At 38.8% G+C, this 19,578-nt stretch overlaps 2 protein-coding genes across 9 annotated transcripts in view; both read left to right on the top strand.

Moving 5' to 3' along the window:
* The window catches only part of CPB2 (carboxypeptidase B2), a 58,820-nt gene extending 46,301 nt beyond the window's left edge, over positions 1–12,519 (top strand). For 3 of the 4 annotated variants that reach the window (XM_069601292.1, XM_069601293.1, XM_069601294.1), the window contains 3 exons: positions 2,897–3,099; positions 6,788–6,875; positions 12,176–12,519. In XM_069601292.1, the coding sequence (XP_069457393.1) occupies positions 2,897–3,099; positions 6,788–6,875; positions 12,176–12,360 (476 nt within the window). In that variant the 3' untranslated portion in view covers positions 12,361–12,519. Of the gene's footprint in view, positions 1–2,896; positions 3,100–6,722; positions 6,876–12,175 lie in introns of all 4 variants that reach the window. The other variant, XR_011259343.1, reaches the window with a different exon arrangement.
* A 199-nt stretch (positions 12,520–12,718) lies between these two features.
* ZC3H13 (zinc finger CCCH-type containing 13) overlaps positions 12,719–19,578 on the top strand; it is a 98,586-nt gene continuing 91,726 nt past the window's right edge. For 4 of the 5 annotated variants that reach the window (XM_069601288.1, XM_069601289.1, XM_069601287.1 and 1 more), the window contains exons 1-2: positions 12,845–13,512; positions 19,305–19,430. In XM_069601288.1, coding sequence (XP_069457389.1) covers positions 19,314–19,430 — 117 coding nt within the window. In that variant the 5' untranslated portion in view covers positions 12,845–13,512; positions 19,305–19,313. Of the gene's footprint in view, positions 13,513–19,304; positions 19,431–19,578 lie in introns of all 5 variants that reach the window. The other variant, XM_069601290.1, reaches the window with a different exon arrangement.

Genomic DNA, 19,578 nt, shown 5'->3' with positions numbered 1-19,578 from the left:
CTGAGACAACACTGTTCATTACAGTAGCCTCTAGCCACATGTGGGCATGGAACACTGGAAATGTGGCTTGCCCAAACGGAGACGTGCAACGAAGGTGAAATATACACCAGACCCTTCCAGTGAAAAAGTAACACAAAATATCTCACGAGTCATTTTTATGTTGATTACATTTGAAATGATAAACTTGTACCTATGGGGTTAAATAAAAGTATTCAAAGGTAACAACTATCAAAAATGGTTTTTCCAATGACATTATTGATTAAAAACTAACACAAATATTTGGAAAGACCTGAGCACAACATTTCCTTGGGTGCGAGGGGAATGTTTAACAAACATTAAGTTTGTTTCTGTTGCATTAAAAGGAAGGAAATGAAGCAAACTTAAGTAAGAAAGGCAGACTCTGTAAGGATAATGGAAGCCAAGGACCAGGATTCAGGCAGACCTTGGAAACAGACTGAAACTGGGCCTGGAGCACCTTAGGGGACTCAGTGGTCCTTTCTCTGCTCATCTCATCTCTGCAATTCACACTGGCCTTCTCTGTGTCCCAATCCATGTGATGATGACAACAATGATGATAAACAATAGTTACTGAACACTCCATATATGCCAGGCACTGGGCAAAGGATTTCATGATTTTTCCGTTTAATAGATAAAAGAAATTAAAGTATAGATAGGTTTTAAAAAATTCAATATCGTTTTGCCTGTTAGGACATGTACAAGAATTCTACTCTTTTTCACCTAGTTGAAAAGATCCTGATGCTGGGAAAGATTGAGGGCAGGAGGAGAAGGGGACGACAGAGGATGAGATGGTTGGATGGCATCACCGACTCAATGGACATGGATTTGGGTAGACTCTAGGAGTTGGTGCTAGACAGGGAGGCCTGGTGTGCTGCAGTTCATGGGGTTGCAAAGAGTCGGACACGACTGAGTGACTGAACTAAGCGGAACTGAACTAGAAGACTGATTGAAATACGAGTGAGGGATAAACACCTTAAGGGCCAAAATAGAAGATTAGAATTTTTTTGTTATTGTTACTGTTGAGTCTTAACAACTAGCAGTGCCTTATAGAGTAAATGGCATTTAAAAAAAATAAAACCAAAAAATATATATTTGAAATGAAAATTTCTAACTTGTTAGAAGTTGATGGTGCCAAATACCCATGTTGTGCCAAAAGTGGCTTTTTTTTTTTTTTAAATGTAAAGCATCCATTGAATTAAAAGAATTTGTCTTGCTTGGCTGCTTTGGGAAGCCAGAGAACATATGGACAGTCAGATTTCCTGCAGGGCCAAGTAAGTTCTGTTGATGTTATATAGAATGGGAATTCCTGACAGTCCTTATAATGAAAGTCTAAAAGTGGTGTTCAATTTAGAGCCTCATCTTTAATTACTATTATTCTTTTCTATAGAGACTAATTTGGATTATATCAACTTTTGACTCATAGGTTAAAAAAAAAATCACCCAAGCCAGATAACTACTAAATGGCAATGCCAAGATTGAAATCAAGCAATAGGCTGATTAACAGTATGCTCCATAGCATCTGTTATAAACAATGGTTACCACCCCTAATGCCCAATTTGCATCTCCTAAAATAACAGCATTTGCTTCATAGATTTGCTGTGAAGATTGAATGAGATATTCCCTTATAAGTTTTAGCAGACATACAACTTGTGTTCTTTGCAAGTCAGCTGGCACTGTTATTGCTGTTATCTTCTTTGTTTTCAAGAGAGCAGCTTGAAACCAGAAACTGCATTTCCACTTCAAGTTATCGGTGGAGGGATTCTGATTGGCAGAACACAAGTGAAGGAGGCAATTTGAGGCTAATAAACTGTTTCTAGAAGAGAGAATCTTTGGGGACAGAGGTGGCTCCCTGGGCCCCAACCCTTGACTTAGGTACAGAAAAGAGAAGTGTTAAGAGTCAGGCTGCCATCTAAAATGATGCTTACTCTAATTTCTCAAAGGAATAGACATGCATTATTCTGGCACCAAATATTGCCATCCCATTTTACTTACTAATCTTTTTAGCAGGTTAGAAGAAGCACTGACAGGAGACCTGAGTTCCCAAGTGAGACTTTTCTGCTGTGGGCTATGTTCATTAGTGATTTTTAAACTACACACATCTGGCTTTCCCCATGGCTCTGCAGTAAGAAATTTGCCTGCAGTACGGGAGACGCAAGACACATAGTAGGTTTGATCCCTGGGTCGGGAAGATCCTCTGGAGAAGGAAAAGGCAATCCACTCCAGGATTCTTGCCTGAAAAATCCCATGGACGGAGGAGCTTGTCTGGCTATAGTCCAAAGTGTCTCACAGAATCTGACTCAACTGAGCACAAGAGCAACCAAACTATACACATCAGAAAAACCAGCCTTACAATGATTGGAGAAGATGGGGCTTCTTTCTCTCATGTAACCACACATTCAGAGGCGGAGCTGGCATTTCTGACATTCTCACAGCCACTTTCTTGAGGCTGCAAGATAGCAAGATAGGCCACAACTGGTGGATCGTTTGCTATGAGGGCATATAAATTTTGAAAATAAACACAGACAACATTTTAAAAAATCATTATTTATTTATTCGGCTGCACTCGGTCTTTGTTGTCTCAGGAAGGATCTTCACTCTGGCACGTGGTTTCTTTGTTTTCCCTTTCTTTTAGTTTCAGTATGGGAACTCTTAGTTGCTGCATGTGGGATCTAGTTCCCTGACCAGGGACTGAGCTCCAGGCGCCCTGCATTGGGCGTACAGAGCATTGATGACACTGTCACAAACACGTTCAGAGCTCTCAACCAAATCCGTTTATCTAAAAATGTTACTCCCGAGATATTAGGAGAATACATTGCCAGGGAGGTCATAAATAGGAAGTGTAGCCCCTTATAATTCCACTCCATTGATTTCACTCCAGGGGAGGGTGCCTCAAGTTCCTCGTGCTCAGAAATCTACTGTGGAACTTACCCTGAGTCGGAACCAGAAGTGAAGGCGGTGGCTGATTTCTTGAGAAGAAATATCAAGCACATAAAAGCTTATATCAGCATGCATTCCTACTCCCAGAAGATAGTGTTTCCGTATTCCTACAGCCGAAGCAGAAGCAAAGACCACGAGGAGCTGGTAAGTGCTGCTTAATTCATTTTTTGTTAGCATTTCATAAGTAAAATAATACTTAGTTTAAGAATCGAAAACTGTGGGGGAAACTATTCTCCCATAGAGTACGAAGGGGGACAGATGCTTTCTATCTTGATCTAACTCTTTTGAGAGTCACCCTGGGCCATGGTTCATTGAAAGATTGTGAAGAACTGAGCCTTCCTCTGAGGACGTGAACTTCTATCCAGCAGAGGGGCTACCTAGGAAAGCGTCAGACAAGCTCTTGGGATGTCAGGAGGGAACCAGTCCACCTTGACCTGACCTGCATATGAAGCCAAGGACAAGACTTTCTGGAATTATTGGTCTGTTTGTGGTGACTAGTTTTCTATGCCAGCCTGCCACAGGTCAAGTCTTAGCACAATACTTACTGATCTGATATTAGCATTGGGAATTGCTTTTATACTGACCTCCCTTATTTGCAGGGATTTGGTCCTATTAAAAGCAACTCCAATTTCAGCATTGAGGCAAGACCATCCCTCCTTTTTTGGAATGCAGTGGATGGTACGGTGAGTTCAAAGAGGACTTACACAGCGTGCTAGTCCCTCAACCACTCTTTGGTCACAGATATTCTATGCTTGGGTAAGATGACGAAAGATGAGGACGCAAGGGTTCTTGATGGATTGTGGTTAGGTTTGAGCAAGTCATCACCCCAGATGCTTTCTAGTCAATGGAAGTACTATGGCAACATTCCAGCTCTTGCCCAAGTTCTGATCTTTATGTAGTGGTTTATTTCTCATTGACTTGTTTTGTCCTGGTTCTCTTAACAGAATAAACTATAGCCATGTTAGGGACCAGCGATTCCTGATGACAAATGTAAAGTTATTTGCAGTTGCTAAAAATAACTCCTTTAGAACAGAAACATACTTGATACTTAGGATTCCTTTTTCTTCTCAAGGGAAAATTTTTAAGGAAAGCTCCTTGATTGGTGATTGAAGAAGTGAGAGGGTATTTATCATGATCTGGAAATAGATTTAATGTGATTTTGAGTTATTTTTGGACTGCTATTATCACAACTGTTTGTTGAGTTATTACGAGTAAAACACTGTGTTTGATGGACACTGAAAGAAGCACTGGGTAGGGTCCTGCCCTTTAAGAGAATATTATATGGTTAGAGAGCTCATGCATTAGCAAATGGTACAGATTGCTCTGCTCTAAGGCGGTGGTCCCCAACTTTTTGTCACCAGGGATCGGTGGGGGGGTTAGTTTTGGGGGTGATTCAAGCATGTTACATTTATTATGCCACTGCTGATCTGACAGGAGGTGGAGCTTAGGCTGTAAAGCGAGTAATGGGGAGCAGCTGTAAATACAGATGAAATTTCACTGGCCTGCCTGTCGCTCGCCTCCTGCTGTGTGGCCTGGTTCTACTCTGTAGTCCGGAGTTTGGTGACCCTGCTCTATAGTATGAAAAGTGGAAATGTTAGTTACTCAGTCTTCTTTGACTCTTGGCGACCCCATGGACTGTGGTCCTCCAGGCTCTTCTGTCCATAGAGTTATCCAACCAAGAATATCGGGAAGGAGAGCCATTCCCTTCTTCAAGGGAATAACTGTTAGATAAGTGGCACAGATGGTACAACTCCCTTCTGACTGGGGTAGCTAAGGGTGGCCTTATTAATTCATTCAGAGGGAAACAGATGAGTGAGGGGATAAAGTCTCCACCTTGAGGACTTATAATGGCATCTGGTCCCATCACTTCATGGCAAATAGCTGGGGAAACAGTGGAAACAGTGGCTGACTTTATTTTTGGGGGCTCCAAAATCACTGCAGATGGTGATTGCAGCCATGAAATTAAAAGACGCTTACTCCTAGGAAGAAAAGTTATGGCCAACCTAGATAGCATATTAAAAAGCAGAGACATTACTTTGTCAGCAAAGGTCCATCTAGCCAAGGCTATGGTTTTTCCAGTAGTCATGTATGGATGTGAGAGTTGGACTATAAAGAAAGCTGAGCGCTAAAGAATTGATGCTTTTGAACTATGGTGTTGGAGAAGACTTGAGAGTCCCTTGGATGGCAAGGAGATCCAATCAGTCCATCCTAAAGGAGATCAGTCCTGGGATTTCTTTGGAAGGAATGATGTTGAAGCTGAAACTCCAATACTTTGGCCACCTCATGCAAAGAGTTGACTCATTTGAAAAGACCCTGATGCTGGGAAAGATTGAGGGTAGGAGGAGAAGGGGACGACAGAGGATGAGATGGTTGGATGGCATCACCGACTCAATGGACATGGGTTTGAGTAAACTCTGGGAGTTGGTGATGTACAGGGAGGCCTAGCGTGCTGCGGTTCATGGGGTCACAGAGTTGGACACGACTGAGTGACTGAACTGAACGGAACTGAAGATGTAGCATACTGTAAAGAAGGAGGAGTGATAAAGTGCTAGTGAAGTCAAGGACCAGGTACAGTTTCAGACAATATTGAAAGATAGGATTTATATAAGTGGACAGGGAGGAGAAGACTTTCTAAGCAGAGGCCATAGCTTCCCCACAGGAATTACGTTCAGGGAAATGTAGGGGCAAGAAAAGGAAGTTGATCCCTCAGAAGGCAGATGAGGTCCATTTGTGAAGCACAGTTGGCTTGTTTGAATGTCAGAATAAACTTACATTTTATTCTGTAGATCATGTAGTTCCATTGAAACTTATTTTGAGCAGGGGGTGACACAGCATCATATCCACTGATATTCCTTGGGGTCATTCAAAGGCGCAACAGTAAATACTATAATGCTTGTGCCAGTTTCAGAAAGATCTGCATAAGCTAGAAACAAAAATAATGGAACAGTGAATTTAGTTACTATCTTGCTGCACTCCAGGGATATAATCTTTTTTATTTGATAAGTCTTTGCACATTTTACACAAAAAAAGAAATAGAGTGTGTGAGAAGGATGAGGAGGGAATCATCCATTACCTGAGATGTGCATATTGTTTAGAGAAGCTGAGTTCAAAGCTTAGTGATAATTTTGCCTAGTTGTTTGTCTTTGAAATATAGTTATGTCTTACAGCATAACTTTGTTATGTATGCTTTGTTTTACAAAATAAATGAATTCCTTAAAAAGGCATGTAAGAATTCTTTTTCCTTCAAATTAAATAAAGATTTTATTATATTGGAAGGATCTGTGTTTGTAGCCACCCAACTGTGATTTCCATAAAGAGAAAAACATTTTTAAAAGTTAACTTATTCTTTTCAATTTACCTTTCAGATAAATGCAGATTTTTCATTATACCATTTTCCCTCAGCTTTATTGAGATATAACTGACTTTTAATTTTGTGTAAATTTAAAGTGTACAGTGTGATCATTTGATATATATACAGTGAAATGATCAGAATAAAGTTAATTAATATATTCATCACCTCACATAATTCTTTTTTCTTTTGTGGTAAGAACCCTTAATATCTATTCTCTTAGCAACTTTTAAGTATGTAAAATAGTATTGTTAACTAGAGTCATCAGACTGTATTTTAGATCCTCAGAAATTGTTCACCATATAACTGACCAGTATCTCCATTTTCTTCCCACCTCCACCCCAGCCCCTGACAACAACCGTTCTGCTGTTTCTTTATATCTACAGCCTGATTCAAGTACTATATGCTTTTCTTTTAGAAACGTGTACCTGTCTTCTTTTAAAGCTGCACATTAGCTGAAATTCCATATTCTGTTGATTTCAGTCTCTAGTGGCCCAAGAAGCAGTCTACGCTATGGAGAATATTCATAGAAATATCAGATATACACATGGCAGTGGTTCAGAAAGTTTATGTAAGTATTTCTTCTTCAGATCTTGGGGGGCTGTGAGGTACTAAAGAAATTTGTGTTTGGTTTTTCTGTGTGGGTTTAATTTTTCTAAGCGGAATCTTTTAAAACATGGTCACACGTAAAACAATTGGATTATAACAATTGGAAATGGAAGAATAATAGCTATGACATTGTTGAACAAAGCTACATTAATACACATACTAAAAAGGAACCAAAATGACACTTAAGAAATTATGCTCTTTCCTATAGAGTAGGGATTATCGAATTGGTATCACATTAGTTGACTGAAGCAGAAAAGGTCATACAAGTTCAAAAGAATGTTTAAGATGCCCAAGGCCACCATGTAAGGTTGTGCAGGTTGAACACTGTACAAATCTCGGAATGCCATTTACATCAGATGCTTTTATGTGACAACCTGTGTCCAAGAGTATAGCTCATGGCACACTGGAGTTGAACATCCTTTGTTTATATCACACTGATGAGAACAGGTATGTGACAAGTTCTTAACAAATATATTAATCTCTGCTGGGAGGTATTTATTGAGGGATTCCTTTGTATCCACAGAGGGAATAACAAACAATTAAGCTCTTTTTGAAACTGGGGGGTGGGACAAGAGAAGAGAAAACAGAAAATAAGCATGTAACAAGCCATCAGCAAACTATAATCCACAGGCCGAATCTAGCCCACTGCTTGTTTTGGGATAGCTTGTAAGCTAAGAATGGTTTTTCTATTTCTTAAATGGTTGAAGAAAACCACAAGAAGAATAAGATTTTGTGACATGTGAAAATTACATAAAATTCACATTTCAACGTCCACAAATAGTTTTATTTGAGCATACTACACTCATTCACTTGCATATTGTCTATATAACTTTCATGACAGTGGAATTAAGTAGCTGTGTCATAGACTACGTTGCCCTCAAAGCCTAAAATATTAATTATCTGGTTCTTTGCAGAAAAAGCTTGCCAATCTCTGATGTAAACAATTAAATAGTAAAATATAGTATAATCCCATTGATAATGTAGAACATGAAATAAGCATATTTATTGTTGCTGTTGTTCAGTTGCTCAGTCATACCCAATTCTTTGCAACCCCATGGACTGCAGCACACCAGGCCTCCCTGTCTATCACTGACTCCCACAGCTTACTCAAACTCATGTCCATTGAGTCAGTGATGCCATCCAACCATCTCTTCCCCTGTCATCCCCTTCCCCTCCTGCCTTCAATCTTTCCCAGCAGCATCAGGGTCTTTTCCATTGAGTAAGTTCTTCACACCAGGTTGCCAAAGTATTGGAGTTTCAGCTTCAGCATCAGTCCTTTCAATGAATATTCAGGGTTGATTTCTTTTAGGATCTACTGGTTTGATCTCCTTGCAGTCCAAGGGATTCTCAAGAGTCTTCTCCTAAATAAGCGTAAAGGTTTGAAAATAACTACCAGAGAGAGATGCAACTTAGGCCAGGTGGCCTGGGAAGATCTTTCTCGGTAGGTGACATGTCTGTGAGGCCTACCCTGCAAGTGGCTGCCAAATAAAGGTGTGGGGAAGATCCAGGGAGTGGGAATGGCATGTAAAAAGGCTTTGAGATAATATACTTGAAGTCCCAGAATTTCCTTCAACTGGTATGATCTACAGGGGGGTGAAAACATTCATACTGAATAAATTACCTGAGTACATGAAGCTTTATTACCACAAAGTTCAGAATCTTCCTCCTCTTCCTCAATCATTCCAGACAATCCCAGGACAAACTGAGGCCAGACTGGTCCACATGATATTTCTGCCTTTTGCTGTCACAGTCTGTCTCTGCCTTTGCTGACCCCAGGTCCTTGCTCTAGGCCACAGCTTCCTTTCATAAATCACCCCTTTCTTGATTCCCATCGTCTTCTCTACTATTATTCCTTCAGGGCTGGAGGAATTTCTAAAGAAACATCCTGTTTTGATGAAATAATTCCATCTTCATGCATGCATTCATTCAATACAAATCTGTGTGTATGTGTAAGCATAAAAATATAGTTGGAAGAATAAATGCCAGATATTAATAATAACTATTAGAAACATTTGCTGAATGAGTAACTTAACTAATGCACTGTTGATCAATATTTTTCAGTACTTCAGGAAAGACTTGTGTAATTAATTCAAGTACAGGTATTAGAAAGAAGAAAAGTGGTCACTTTGCTTCTTATATGATTGTCTACCTGGAAAACAGTAGGAAATCAACCAAAAATAGTATTAACAATCCAAGAGTTGAGTAAGGTGACTATGAACTAAACATATTTAAATCTATAACTTACACACCAAAAATAATCAGGAAGAAAATAAGTGGAAATAAGTTCCAACTGCCCCTTCCAATATACATGTATACACATGCAGACATATATATATATATATATATAGGTAGATACATATGTACATAGATTCATTGTTAAATGTATATGTGTGCACATATACAAATCCAATGATCATGATGAAAAACTTAAGAGAACTTTACTGGTGTACATAAATGAAGACAAATAAAATGAGAAACCTACTGGTTTTTGAGTGGGAAAGCAATATTAAAAAAAGTGCCAATTATCCTGAATTAGTTTGTATATTTAATGCAGCCCCAATGAATGCTTAAATAACTTTGAACTTCATTTATTTATTTGTTTTTAATTTTTTGGCTGTGCCTCATGGCATGAGGGATCTTAGTTCCCTGACCAGGGATCAACCCTGTGCCCCTAGCAATGGAGTTAAACACTGGACTACCAGGGAAGTCCCTGAACTTTGAAAAAATATACTTGGTAGGAGAACTTGTAAAATTCTGAAAAATAAGACTAATAAGAGAGAATCTGCTCCAACCAAGTATTAAAACACATTACAATCCTGTTGTAGTTACAGTGTTGTTCTAATTATGGTAATTATAAAGAAACAAAGAAGCAACTGTGCATAAATAAGAATATTCATTGTAAAGGAACTCAGCCTGGAAGAGACAGATCAATAGTAAGGGAATAGTGAGGACAGAAAGACAGATATACAACATCTAGTATCTCACAAAGAAGGCATTTCAAACAGTTAAGAATGTTCAACTATTGGGGTTGGAAAAACTGGTAAGTTGCTTAGGAAAAAAAAGTGTATTTGGATTACTAACATGTCTTTCTCCAACATAAATTCCAGATACATAAACCAAACTGAAAGCTAAATTACCAAATAAGACAAAAAATTCTCCACATATTATAGAAGGCTAAGAACATAAATGTTGTTTTGTAAGTAATCTATAAAATGAATCAAGAAAAATGAACAAAGAAAATGGATAAAAAATATAAAGATGGACAATACATATATCAAAATGTCCAAATCACTCACAATCAAACATAAAGTAAGACAATTTGATATTATTTTTCACCCATAAAATTGCCAGAAATGTATGATTCCCACAGATGGTGTGGGAAGGGGAAGTGGACATATTCATACCCAGCTAATGGAAGTATAGACTGCTCAATTCTTTTGAAGGCTATTTGGCAACAGGTAGCTCATCAGTGGGAGAAGGCAATGGCACCCCACTCCAGTACTCTTGCCTGGAAAATCCCATGGATGGAGGAGCCTGGTAGGCTGCAGTCCATGGGTCTTGAAGAGTCGGACACGACTGAGCGACTTCACTTTCACTTTTCACTTTCATGCATTGGAGAAGGAAATGGCAACCCACTCCAGTCTTCTCGCCTGGAGAATCCCAGGGACGGGGGAGCCTGGTGGGCTGCTGTCTCTGGGGTCACACAGAGTTGGACACGACTGAAGCAACTTGGCAGCAGCAGCAGCAGCTCATCATTAAAAAGTGCATGCCTTTAGACTACAGAATCTGCTTCTAGGAAAGAATATTCTAAAGAAACAACAAAGCAATTATGGATAAACAAGGATGTTCATTGTAAAGTTGTTTCTATTAATTAGAAAAAAACTCCTAAAGTGCTCTAGCTAAATAATTATTAAAATTAATCATACCAGCTTTACAGAGCAATGCTATGAGATCATTAAAAATGATATGGTAGATTTGAACCCATTAATACATACAGCAACAGTTAGAACTGGACATGGAACAAGAGACTGGTTCCAAATAGGAAAAGGAGTACGTCAAGGCTGTATATTGTCACCCTGCTTACTTAACTTCTATGTAGAGTACCTCATAAGAAACGCTGGGCTGGAAGAAGCACAAGCTGGAATCAAGATTGCCAGGAGAAATATCAATCACCTCAGATATGTAGATGACACCACCCTTATGGCAGAAAGTGAAGAAGAACTAAAGAGCCTCTTGATGAAAGTGAAAGAGGAGAGTGAAAAAGTTGGCTTAAAGCTCAACATTCAGAAAACTAAGATCATGGCATCTGGTCCCATCACTTCATGGGAAATAGATGGGGAAACAGTGGAAACAGTGTCAGACTTTATTTTGGGGGGCTCCAAAATCACTGCAGATGATGATTACAGCCATGAAATTAAAAGACGCTTACTCTTTGGAAGAAAAGTTATGACCAACCTAGAGAACATATAGAAAAGCAGAGACATTACTTTGCTGACAAAGGTCAAGGTTATGGTTTTTCCAGTGGTCATGTATGGTTGTGAGAGTTGGACTATGAAGGAAGCTGAGTGCCGAAGAATTGATGCTTTTGAACTGTGGTGTTGGAGAAGACTCTTGAGAGTCCCTTGGCCTGCAAGGAGATCAGCCCTGGGTGTTCTTTGGAAGGAATGATGCTAAAGCTGAAACTCCAGTACTTTGGCCACCTCATGCAAAGAGTTGACTCATTAGAAAAGACTCTGATTCTGGGAAGGATTGGGGGCAGGAGGAAAAGGGGATGACAGAAGACAAGATGGCTGGATAGCATCACCGACTCGATGGTCGTGGGTTTGGGTGGGCTCTGGGAGTTGGTGGTGGACAGGGAGGCCTGGTGTGCTGAGATTCATGGAGTCGCAAAGAGTCAGACAGGACTGAGTGACTGAACTGAACTGAACTGAATACATACAGCTGCTCAGGATAGATTATGTTTAGAAATGTTACTGAACCGCTTGCATAGAATGATCTTATTTATTTGGGAAAAAAATTATGTTCAAGTATGCACTGAAAAAGAAAGCACTAGAATATAAATGGTGATCATCACTTCTTGGTAGGGTTACATGTATAATTTTTCTTTTCTTCCTTAAACTGCTTTCCTTCAATCTCTATTTCCTTCCAGAAACATATAATAATCAGAAAAAAGCAAAGCTATTTTCATTTTTAGAAAAAATAAATCCCACCTTATTGAAACATCTGTATTTCAGAAAGTGATTTCTTTTTTCCTTTTTCTAGATCTAGCTCCTGGAGGTTCAGACGACTGGATCTATGACTTGGGTATCAAATATTCGTTTACAATTGAACTTCGAGATAAAGGCAAATATGGATTCTTGCTGCCAGAGCGTTACATCAGACCCACGTGTTCAGAAGCTCTGGCTGCTGTCGCTAAAATAGCTTCTCATGTCGTCAGGAATGTTTAATGCCCTTGATTTTTTCACTCTCTTCCCATATTTTAATTTACTGATTCCAGCCAAAACCATTGTACCCATTTCTTTTGAGTTTTATCAGTAGTTTTGATCAAAGATTTTCTCATTCCTTGGTTTTGTCAAAGAACAAAATAAACGGTACCTTGAAATTAACGCCGACCAAGGTTTACATTTTTCTTTTTTTTAATTTGTGAGAGGCTAGGTACTGGGTCTTGATCCGTGACATTTGACTAGCCATCTCAAGCAATTTCAATAACTAACTTCATGCAGATCATTGTATCCTAAACAAGGAAAGAAGGTTGTTAGAAGTACAGTCAAGGTTTCTGCTCCCAATTTACAGTAAATTTCTGCTGGCTCCTTCAAAGACGCAGTCGTGCTTGCCTTTTGCTCCACAGTTATAGGCGACAGCTGTTACTGTCTGAGAAGGCAGAGGGGCATGAAAAGCAAAACAAATACCGCGCGTCTCTCCAGTTCAGCTGCTCAGTAAAAACTTTGAGGGAAATGAATAGCTGCAGTTATTTCGACAACAAATGTGTCATTCTGCACATTTACAATAGCCGTTTATTGTAAGAAATTATGTAATAAAATGAGAAATCTCTTTCTCTTAAATTCACTTTAAAAGTGGGAGTTTCTGCTCTCCCGGATTCCTGGTTTCTTCTCCAGGGATTTCAGGTAAAGCACAGATTTGTTGATTTTACCGAATGCCTCGGCGCCGACGTCACGCCGGGGAGGTGTGTCCACGAGGAAGGCGGAGCCTGCCCTCTGACGACTAATCTGGAGGCCGGAAGTTGCCTCGATCTTCTGAGGAACAGGGCAAACCCTTGACTTCCGGCGGCGTTTTGAGGCCTGACAGTGTTTTCCCTGTCTTTTCTTACTCTCCAGTCTCTTTCTTTGTTTCTTTCTTTTTTCCCCCCTTCGTCCCAGGCTGGCTCGACCCTGGCGAAGCGGCGAGCGGGCTCTGCTTCCCAGCCGTCCCGGAGTCCCTCGCTAGCCGAGGGCCTGTTCCCGGGGTCCGCGCGCGCACCTCCCTCTCGCCGTCGTGTCCCCGGGGCCGGGCGCGGGGACGCAGTCGCCTCCCCCGCTCCTCGGAGCTGAGGCGGCGGTGCCACCTCCGAACTGCGCTTGCCAAAGAAGCTCGAGAAGGAGGTAAGCTTGAATCCTGTGAATTGGTGTGGGTCCCGGGGGGAAAGGGGTTGGTTGGACGGGCCCAGGCTAGGGAGGCCCAACCGGTCCTCCCTCCTGCTTGGGTCACGCCGGGCTTTTCAGCCCTCCGTGAGCGTCCCATCCTTAACTCTGCGGAAGACCCCTGTGGCTCGTGCCGGGCTTCTCGCTGTCATCCCGAGGTGTTCTCAAGCGCGTTTGCCTGAGGGGGCCAGTGAATTCAGACGGGAAACTTTGCTAGGTCACTACCATTTAATGTGAGCCTGGGAACTCTTGCGTGGTATTGTCATTTGTGTGAGATGGAAGGGTGCCGGAATATGGTCACGCATTCCCCAGACCTCTTAAGGAAAGGTATCTTTACTTTTGGTTATATTTGGGCTTGCTTATTTCCCGGCAGTGATAACGACTCAACGTTCTCGGAGTTAAGTAGCATTTAACTACTTAAGTAGTTTGTCTTCACAGTCCCTCGGTAGTTACTTTTGGCAGCTATCTGTCAGAAACCAGGGAAGGCGGGATGAAAGGCGAGGCTCAGATGTTTTGGCATCAGCTCTTTCTAAACAGGTGCAAACAATTTATGTGGCTGCAACTTTGAGTTGATGAGACCGCATTGTCGCTAGGATATTGGTTGTGGAGCCTAGGGTCAAGCCATTGGGTTATAGTCTGAGATTTTCAGATCATTTGAACCGCTTTGAAAATTGTGGGCGTGTGCAGCCTCTTCAGGTTTTTTATTTGTTTTTGAAGAAATAATTTTAAAAGTTTGGAAGGATCTTCACACCTCAAGTTTTCAGAGTTTTGCCAGACATACTGTTGCAGTAAACCTAGATGCTTATGCAGGACAATTCATTCGTGTGTGGTGCCGGCTACCGCGGTCTCCTTCTGCAGTGTTTGAATTTACTGACTTTAGAATCTACGCGTCAATATTTTGGACAGTTTTGTGGACATATCTCTTGATTTGCGAATGATTGAGAATTTAATTAAGTATTTAGATGATAACATGACAATTTCAACTGGAGACTAAGAATGTAGATGCTGGTATGTAGCGATTTGTGTCTGCAAAAATAGTTGTGAAAATTTTGTGAACAATATTGTGACATTAAGACTGTGGGGATCTGGGAGGATCTAGTTTTGTCAGGTGCACGCCTCTTTCTCACCTCCGAACTATTGGTGTTTTGAAATGAACATTGACTGCAGATTTTAAGATATGCACGTTTATCTGATTTGCATATTTGTAAATGAAAACTAAAATCCCACAGGTGGATGCTGTTTTAATTTCTGTATGTTATTGAAAATTTAGCAGTCATTGGTGTTAGTTTGTATTGTGATATGCACTGACATTTACTTATAGAAAGCAGTTGTTTAGCGTATTTATTTACAGAATTGGTTTTCAGCGTTGTCTTTCCTGTCCACCCCCCCACCCCCCACTCCACCTTGCGCTCCTTTTCCTGTAGAGTTGAGTTGGAGCTATTTCAGCAGATATTTAGTAGCAGTTGAAACGTTAACTGGTTGTTTTACAAAGTGTCTTTTATTCTTTGTTTTGGTAGTTTTGTTCGTTGTGTTTCATTTTATAGTAGTTCGTTGTGTTTCATTTTATAGTAGTTGCCAGCCTGGGATACTCTCCTGACATAGTCTTTTCAACAAAATGTGTCTTCCACACAGCACTAGTATATTGCCTTCCTTATGCTTGCATAGTCAGTTTAGATCTGACAGTTCTGTTCAGAATTTGCTTTTATTAAGTTGTTTTAGTCTGTCTACATATAAGCGATCTGCAAGATTGTTTATGAAAATTCTTTTATTCTAAAATTGTGAAGAAAAAATTCACAGTACGCATCAAATAAACTTTTTTCTTTCAAAACCAAGACATAAATATGATGAGATCTTTAACACTTTTAGAGTGCCAGTAGATAGGGATTTATTCTCCTACAAGTTGGTACCAGGAATTCTGTAGCTTTAATTGTTTAGTTATTTGACAGTTTCCTAATATGGTGCTTCTTATCCAGATTGAAGTGTTTTCATGCTTTCATTTATGCTAGTGGAGGATGAGATCTCAAAGATGTCATTGTGGATTGAAGTGAAAATACTAGAACTAATGTTTTATTGAAAGGTTTTAGTTATCAGGCTTCAGAAATAATTGTTTAAAAAGAGGCCCATTGTGTTTTTCTTTTCTCAAATATTTTTGTAATATGAAGCTATGAATACATTGTGATATTTGTAAGTTAATGGGGGAAGGAAGACATTTCCCATTTATTAAGACTTTTTGTTGTGTCTTAATAGATTCAGACATTGTGGCCATGTTTTCCGGTTTTTTGTTTTTTGGCCATACCTTTTGGCTTGCTTGATTGTAGTTCCCTAGCCAGGAATTGAGCCTGGGTCCTTAGCAGTGAAAACGCTGGGTCCTAACCACTGCAGCACCAGGGAATGCTCCTTATTTTCTTTTTTCAGTTGAAAAAATATTAAAGCTTCTGATATTTATTTCTCTGCAAATGGAGAGGAAAAATAGGGGAATTACTCAATAGACTTTCATCAGTGGTGCTGTGGCTTTGATAATGCTGCTGTTAGGGAAAGGCATGATAATGTGAGTGGGAGGGTGATGCCAACGTAGAACTAAAGAATAAATTGAAAACTGAGGGGAAGCTTTCAAAGTCTCTGAGATAGGGAAGACTTTAATATTTACATTTTAATCTTATCTCAATTTTTCCCATATACGTTGAAGCATTTAGTTATTGAAGTCTGTTCATATATTAATTGAAAGAATTTTCCCCTTCTCAGTCAAATCTACATTTTATTCTTTTGTGCTTTGTCTTTCTCTTTGTGCCAAATCTTTAGACTGAAAATTCTAATTCTCACATTATATGCAACCTAATTTTTAATTAATATGTATGAGCAAATGCTTTTCCATTGTACAGTAGATTGTGTGTGTATATTTAGACAAATAGGATTTAAAATATATTTTATATTTTTAATGCAAGCTTAAGGCATTTTATCTGTACAAAATCATAAGTGCTTCATAGTAATATTTAGATAATTTGTTGACTACTGATAGAAGTTCCTAGATAGATGATCAGAAGAATTTCTCTATCAATTAGAAAACTTCAGTTTCTACTTTTTCCCGCAGGGTTTTGTTTTGGTTTTTTTTTTTTTTTCTGTCTAGAACCTCCCTGTAACCTAGACCTGTTTCTGAAACTCAGTGTTATTTTAGGCCATGTTTTGGTACTGTTGACTCTCTGAGAGAAGTGACTACGTCTTTACTTCATTGCTTATCTTCCCTAAGTTGGAAGACTCAACAGTAGCATAATTCTTGGGATAATCACCCTATAGGTGAATCTTGTAGTACTCGATGTCTCCTGTGAAAGCTACTTTATTTCTGTGGGAAGAAACTTTTAGAGTCAATACAAAGGAGGGGTAAGGTTGGATCATTAGTCCTCACTACATTGTCTGTTGCAGCCCAAACCCCTTGAGGTCTTCAAAGTTTGTGTTAGGGATGGATCTAACATGGGAGAGAAGCTGTGAGACCATGCTTCCCAGCAGTAGGTCAGAGGAGGAGAGGGTCCTGATTCAGCCAACAGGTTATAGGCAGGGAAGAGAGGCAGTTTAATATCTGGAGCCCTCAGAAAGACAAGAAAAGAGATAATAGATGACCAGTGTTTCATGTATACTAAGAAATAGCTTGTTACCCCAATTGTGGAAAACACTACTGTTGTTTTCTTTTTTTTGGAAGAGGGAAGGTGTGTTGGAAGTAGGGTATGGTTGGGGATAGAGGTTTGGGGGGCAGACATGATCGTTGCCTTTGATACTGGGAGGAAAAATGTAAGGCTAGGGTTAGTTATCTTGATGCAGCGTGGTGAGACAGTGTGCCTGTTCCCAAGTTGCAGGTAACTAGAAATAGCTAATCAACTTTTAGAACACATTCATTTTTAAGTTATTAATGTTTTTCAATTAGTGAATGTGAATTTGTGTATGCCTATATATTTTTATAGTAACAGATGATGAAATTTAAAAACTTTATCTTGTTACATATTTCTTATTGAATCTCAGTTATAAATTATAAAAAAGTTGTTTTTCTCAGTTAATCAAAGCTCTACATTTTCTAGATCTTTTTCAACTCCACTTACCACTTATCTTGGCTTTTAGTTCTTTATTCAGTAAGTCAAATGTACGTATGGAATTTACCCACCTTTTCCTTTATAAATTCACATTAGGACTGAGAATGAGCTCAGGAAAAGTTAAATCAAAGATAATATTCATTGTTGTGTGGAAGCTGAAGAACATTTGATACATAAGTGATTTTGTGTTGAACATATTCTTGTTCACTTATGGATGCTCTACATAATTTTTTAAAATTTGTAATTACTCTAAAGTTACTTTCTAACTTTCTAGAATCACTAGAAATTGATTCTAACCCTAACTAATGGTTACATTGTATATTAGAAAATAATCATACATATTTCCATTTTAAAACTACCATATTGTATCATATCATATATTTTTCTTTTGGTTCATTATCTATTAGTTTGTCAACTGTTGTCCTTAATCTTTGGACCTTTTTAAAATGTGACTTGACAAGAAGTATCTAACTGGACCAAACATTGTTTATAATTTTTTTTTTATAAGTTTTGATTCTGTACTGCTGTGATTTAACTTCCTTGCAAGTCATGGGACCTTACTTTGACATCACAGTAACAAACATTGTAAACTTTATAGAGACCAGTTCTTTACCAAATGGAATTTCTACTTCTTTAGCTGACATCATTCATTCTAGTAGCATTTGCCTACTAACAAAAATTCAACTAATGTTTAGTGTATAAAGTGTGATATGGTTGGTTCCTTTTCTTTCTCTTAGGCATTTCTTGCCCGCTTCCCACAGTAGTGTACCATCTAGATTATTCTAGGTCTAGAATTTAAGATTGTTTTCTAATATTTATCATAGTGCTTTTATCTGATATTTTCATTTCCAGCTGAATCACCTGATTGCATATTTTAGTTTCTAATGTTTTATTTGCTTTTGTAAAATATTTTCATAATTTCTTTTCTTGTTACTAATAATGGAAAATAGCCTGTTTATTTCTTTTAGCACCTTTGGCTTTTATGTCAGTGCAGTATAGATTATTAAAACATCTTCACTTTTTCTAGTTGTTCATTCATCCAGTCCTATTTTGAAAGAAAGTCATTTTATCAATATTGAGGGTTTTTTTCTGTTTTTTTTTTTTTGGTAATACTACAAAAGAATATTCCTGATTATACTGTTCATCTTTGGCTTGTGTAAAACAGAAAATACTTAAAATTTTCTCCCAGGCTGATTTTTGGAATGTACCTGATGTTATCACTTAAGTTGTATAAAACACAATTTCTACTCTAAAGTTCTTACCTGAAGAAATTTTTGGCGACCAGTTGATGGAGAATGATAGCACACTTTTTCTTTAAAAGATAATTACTAAATTTTGAAACAGCTTTTATAAGGAACTTAGAAACTTTTTTATAGTGTTTTCTGAAATTGAATGTACTGTGGAAACTGTGTGAGAATCTTATTCATTCTGTAGAAGAGGTAAAATTCTAGCTCCAAAGAATCAAAGTCCTAACAAATTACTAACAAGGTGTGTCTTAGAAGATAGTTTCTTCTGTCCTCTGTTTACTTGTGACCTCTCCTATGTCTTTTTTCCTTCTGAGAAAAATCCCTTGTAATTTTATAGTGTTATCTACCAGCTTATTTACTTGTAAGTTATTGCTTCAGATATTTAAAACTAAACAATTTTACAGTTTGCCTCTCTCTTTTTTGGTTAAAGTAGTACAAAATGTCAAAAATTAGAAGGAAGGTCACGGTGGAAAATACCAAGACTATATCTGATAGCACATCCCGAAGACCCAGTGTATTTGAAAGGCTTGGACCCAGCACTGGCAGTACAGCAGAGGTGAGTTGTCACTAGTATAGTCACAGGGGTTCTCTTGAATTACTGTTCTTCAGATCCTTATTTATATCACAAAAGTGAATAGAATGTTATAGGAATATTGGTTAAATGTGTTTCATAGCAAAGGAGTGAGATGGGCATTAGGGTTTAT

Source organism: Ovis canadensis, chromosome 10 (assembly GCF_042477335.2).
Source record: "Ovis canadensis isolate MfBH-ARS-UI-01 breed Bighorn chromosome 10, ARS-UI_OviCan_v2, whole genome shotgun sequence".
NCBI lineage: Eukaryota > Metazoa > Chordata > Mammalia > Artiodactyla > Bovidae > Ovis > Ovis canadensis.
This window is presented reverse-complemented; position numbering and strand designations above follow the sequence as displayed.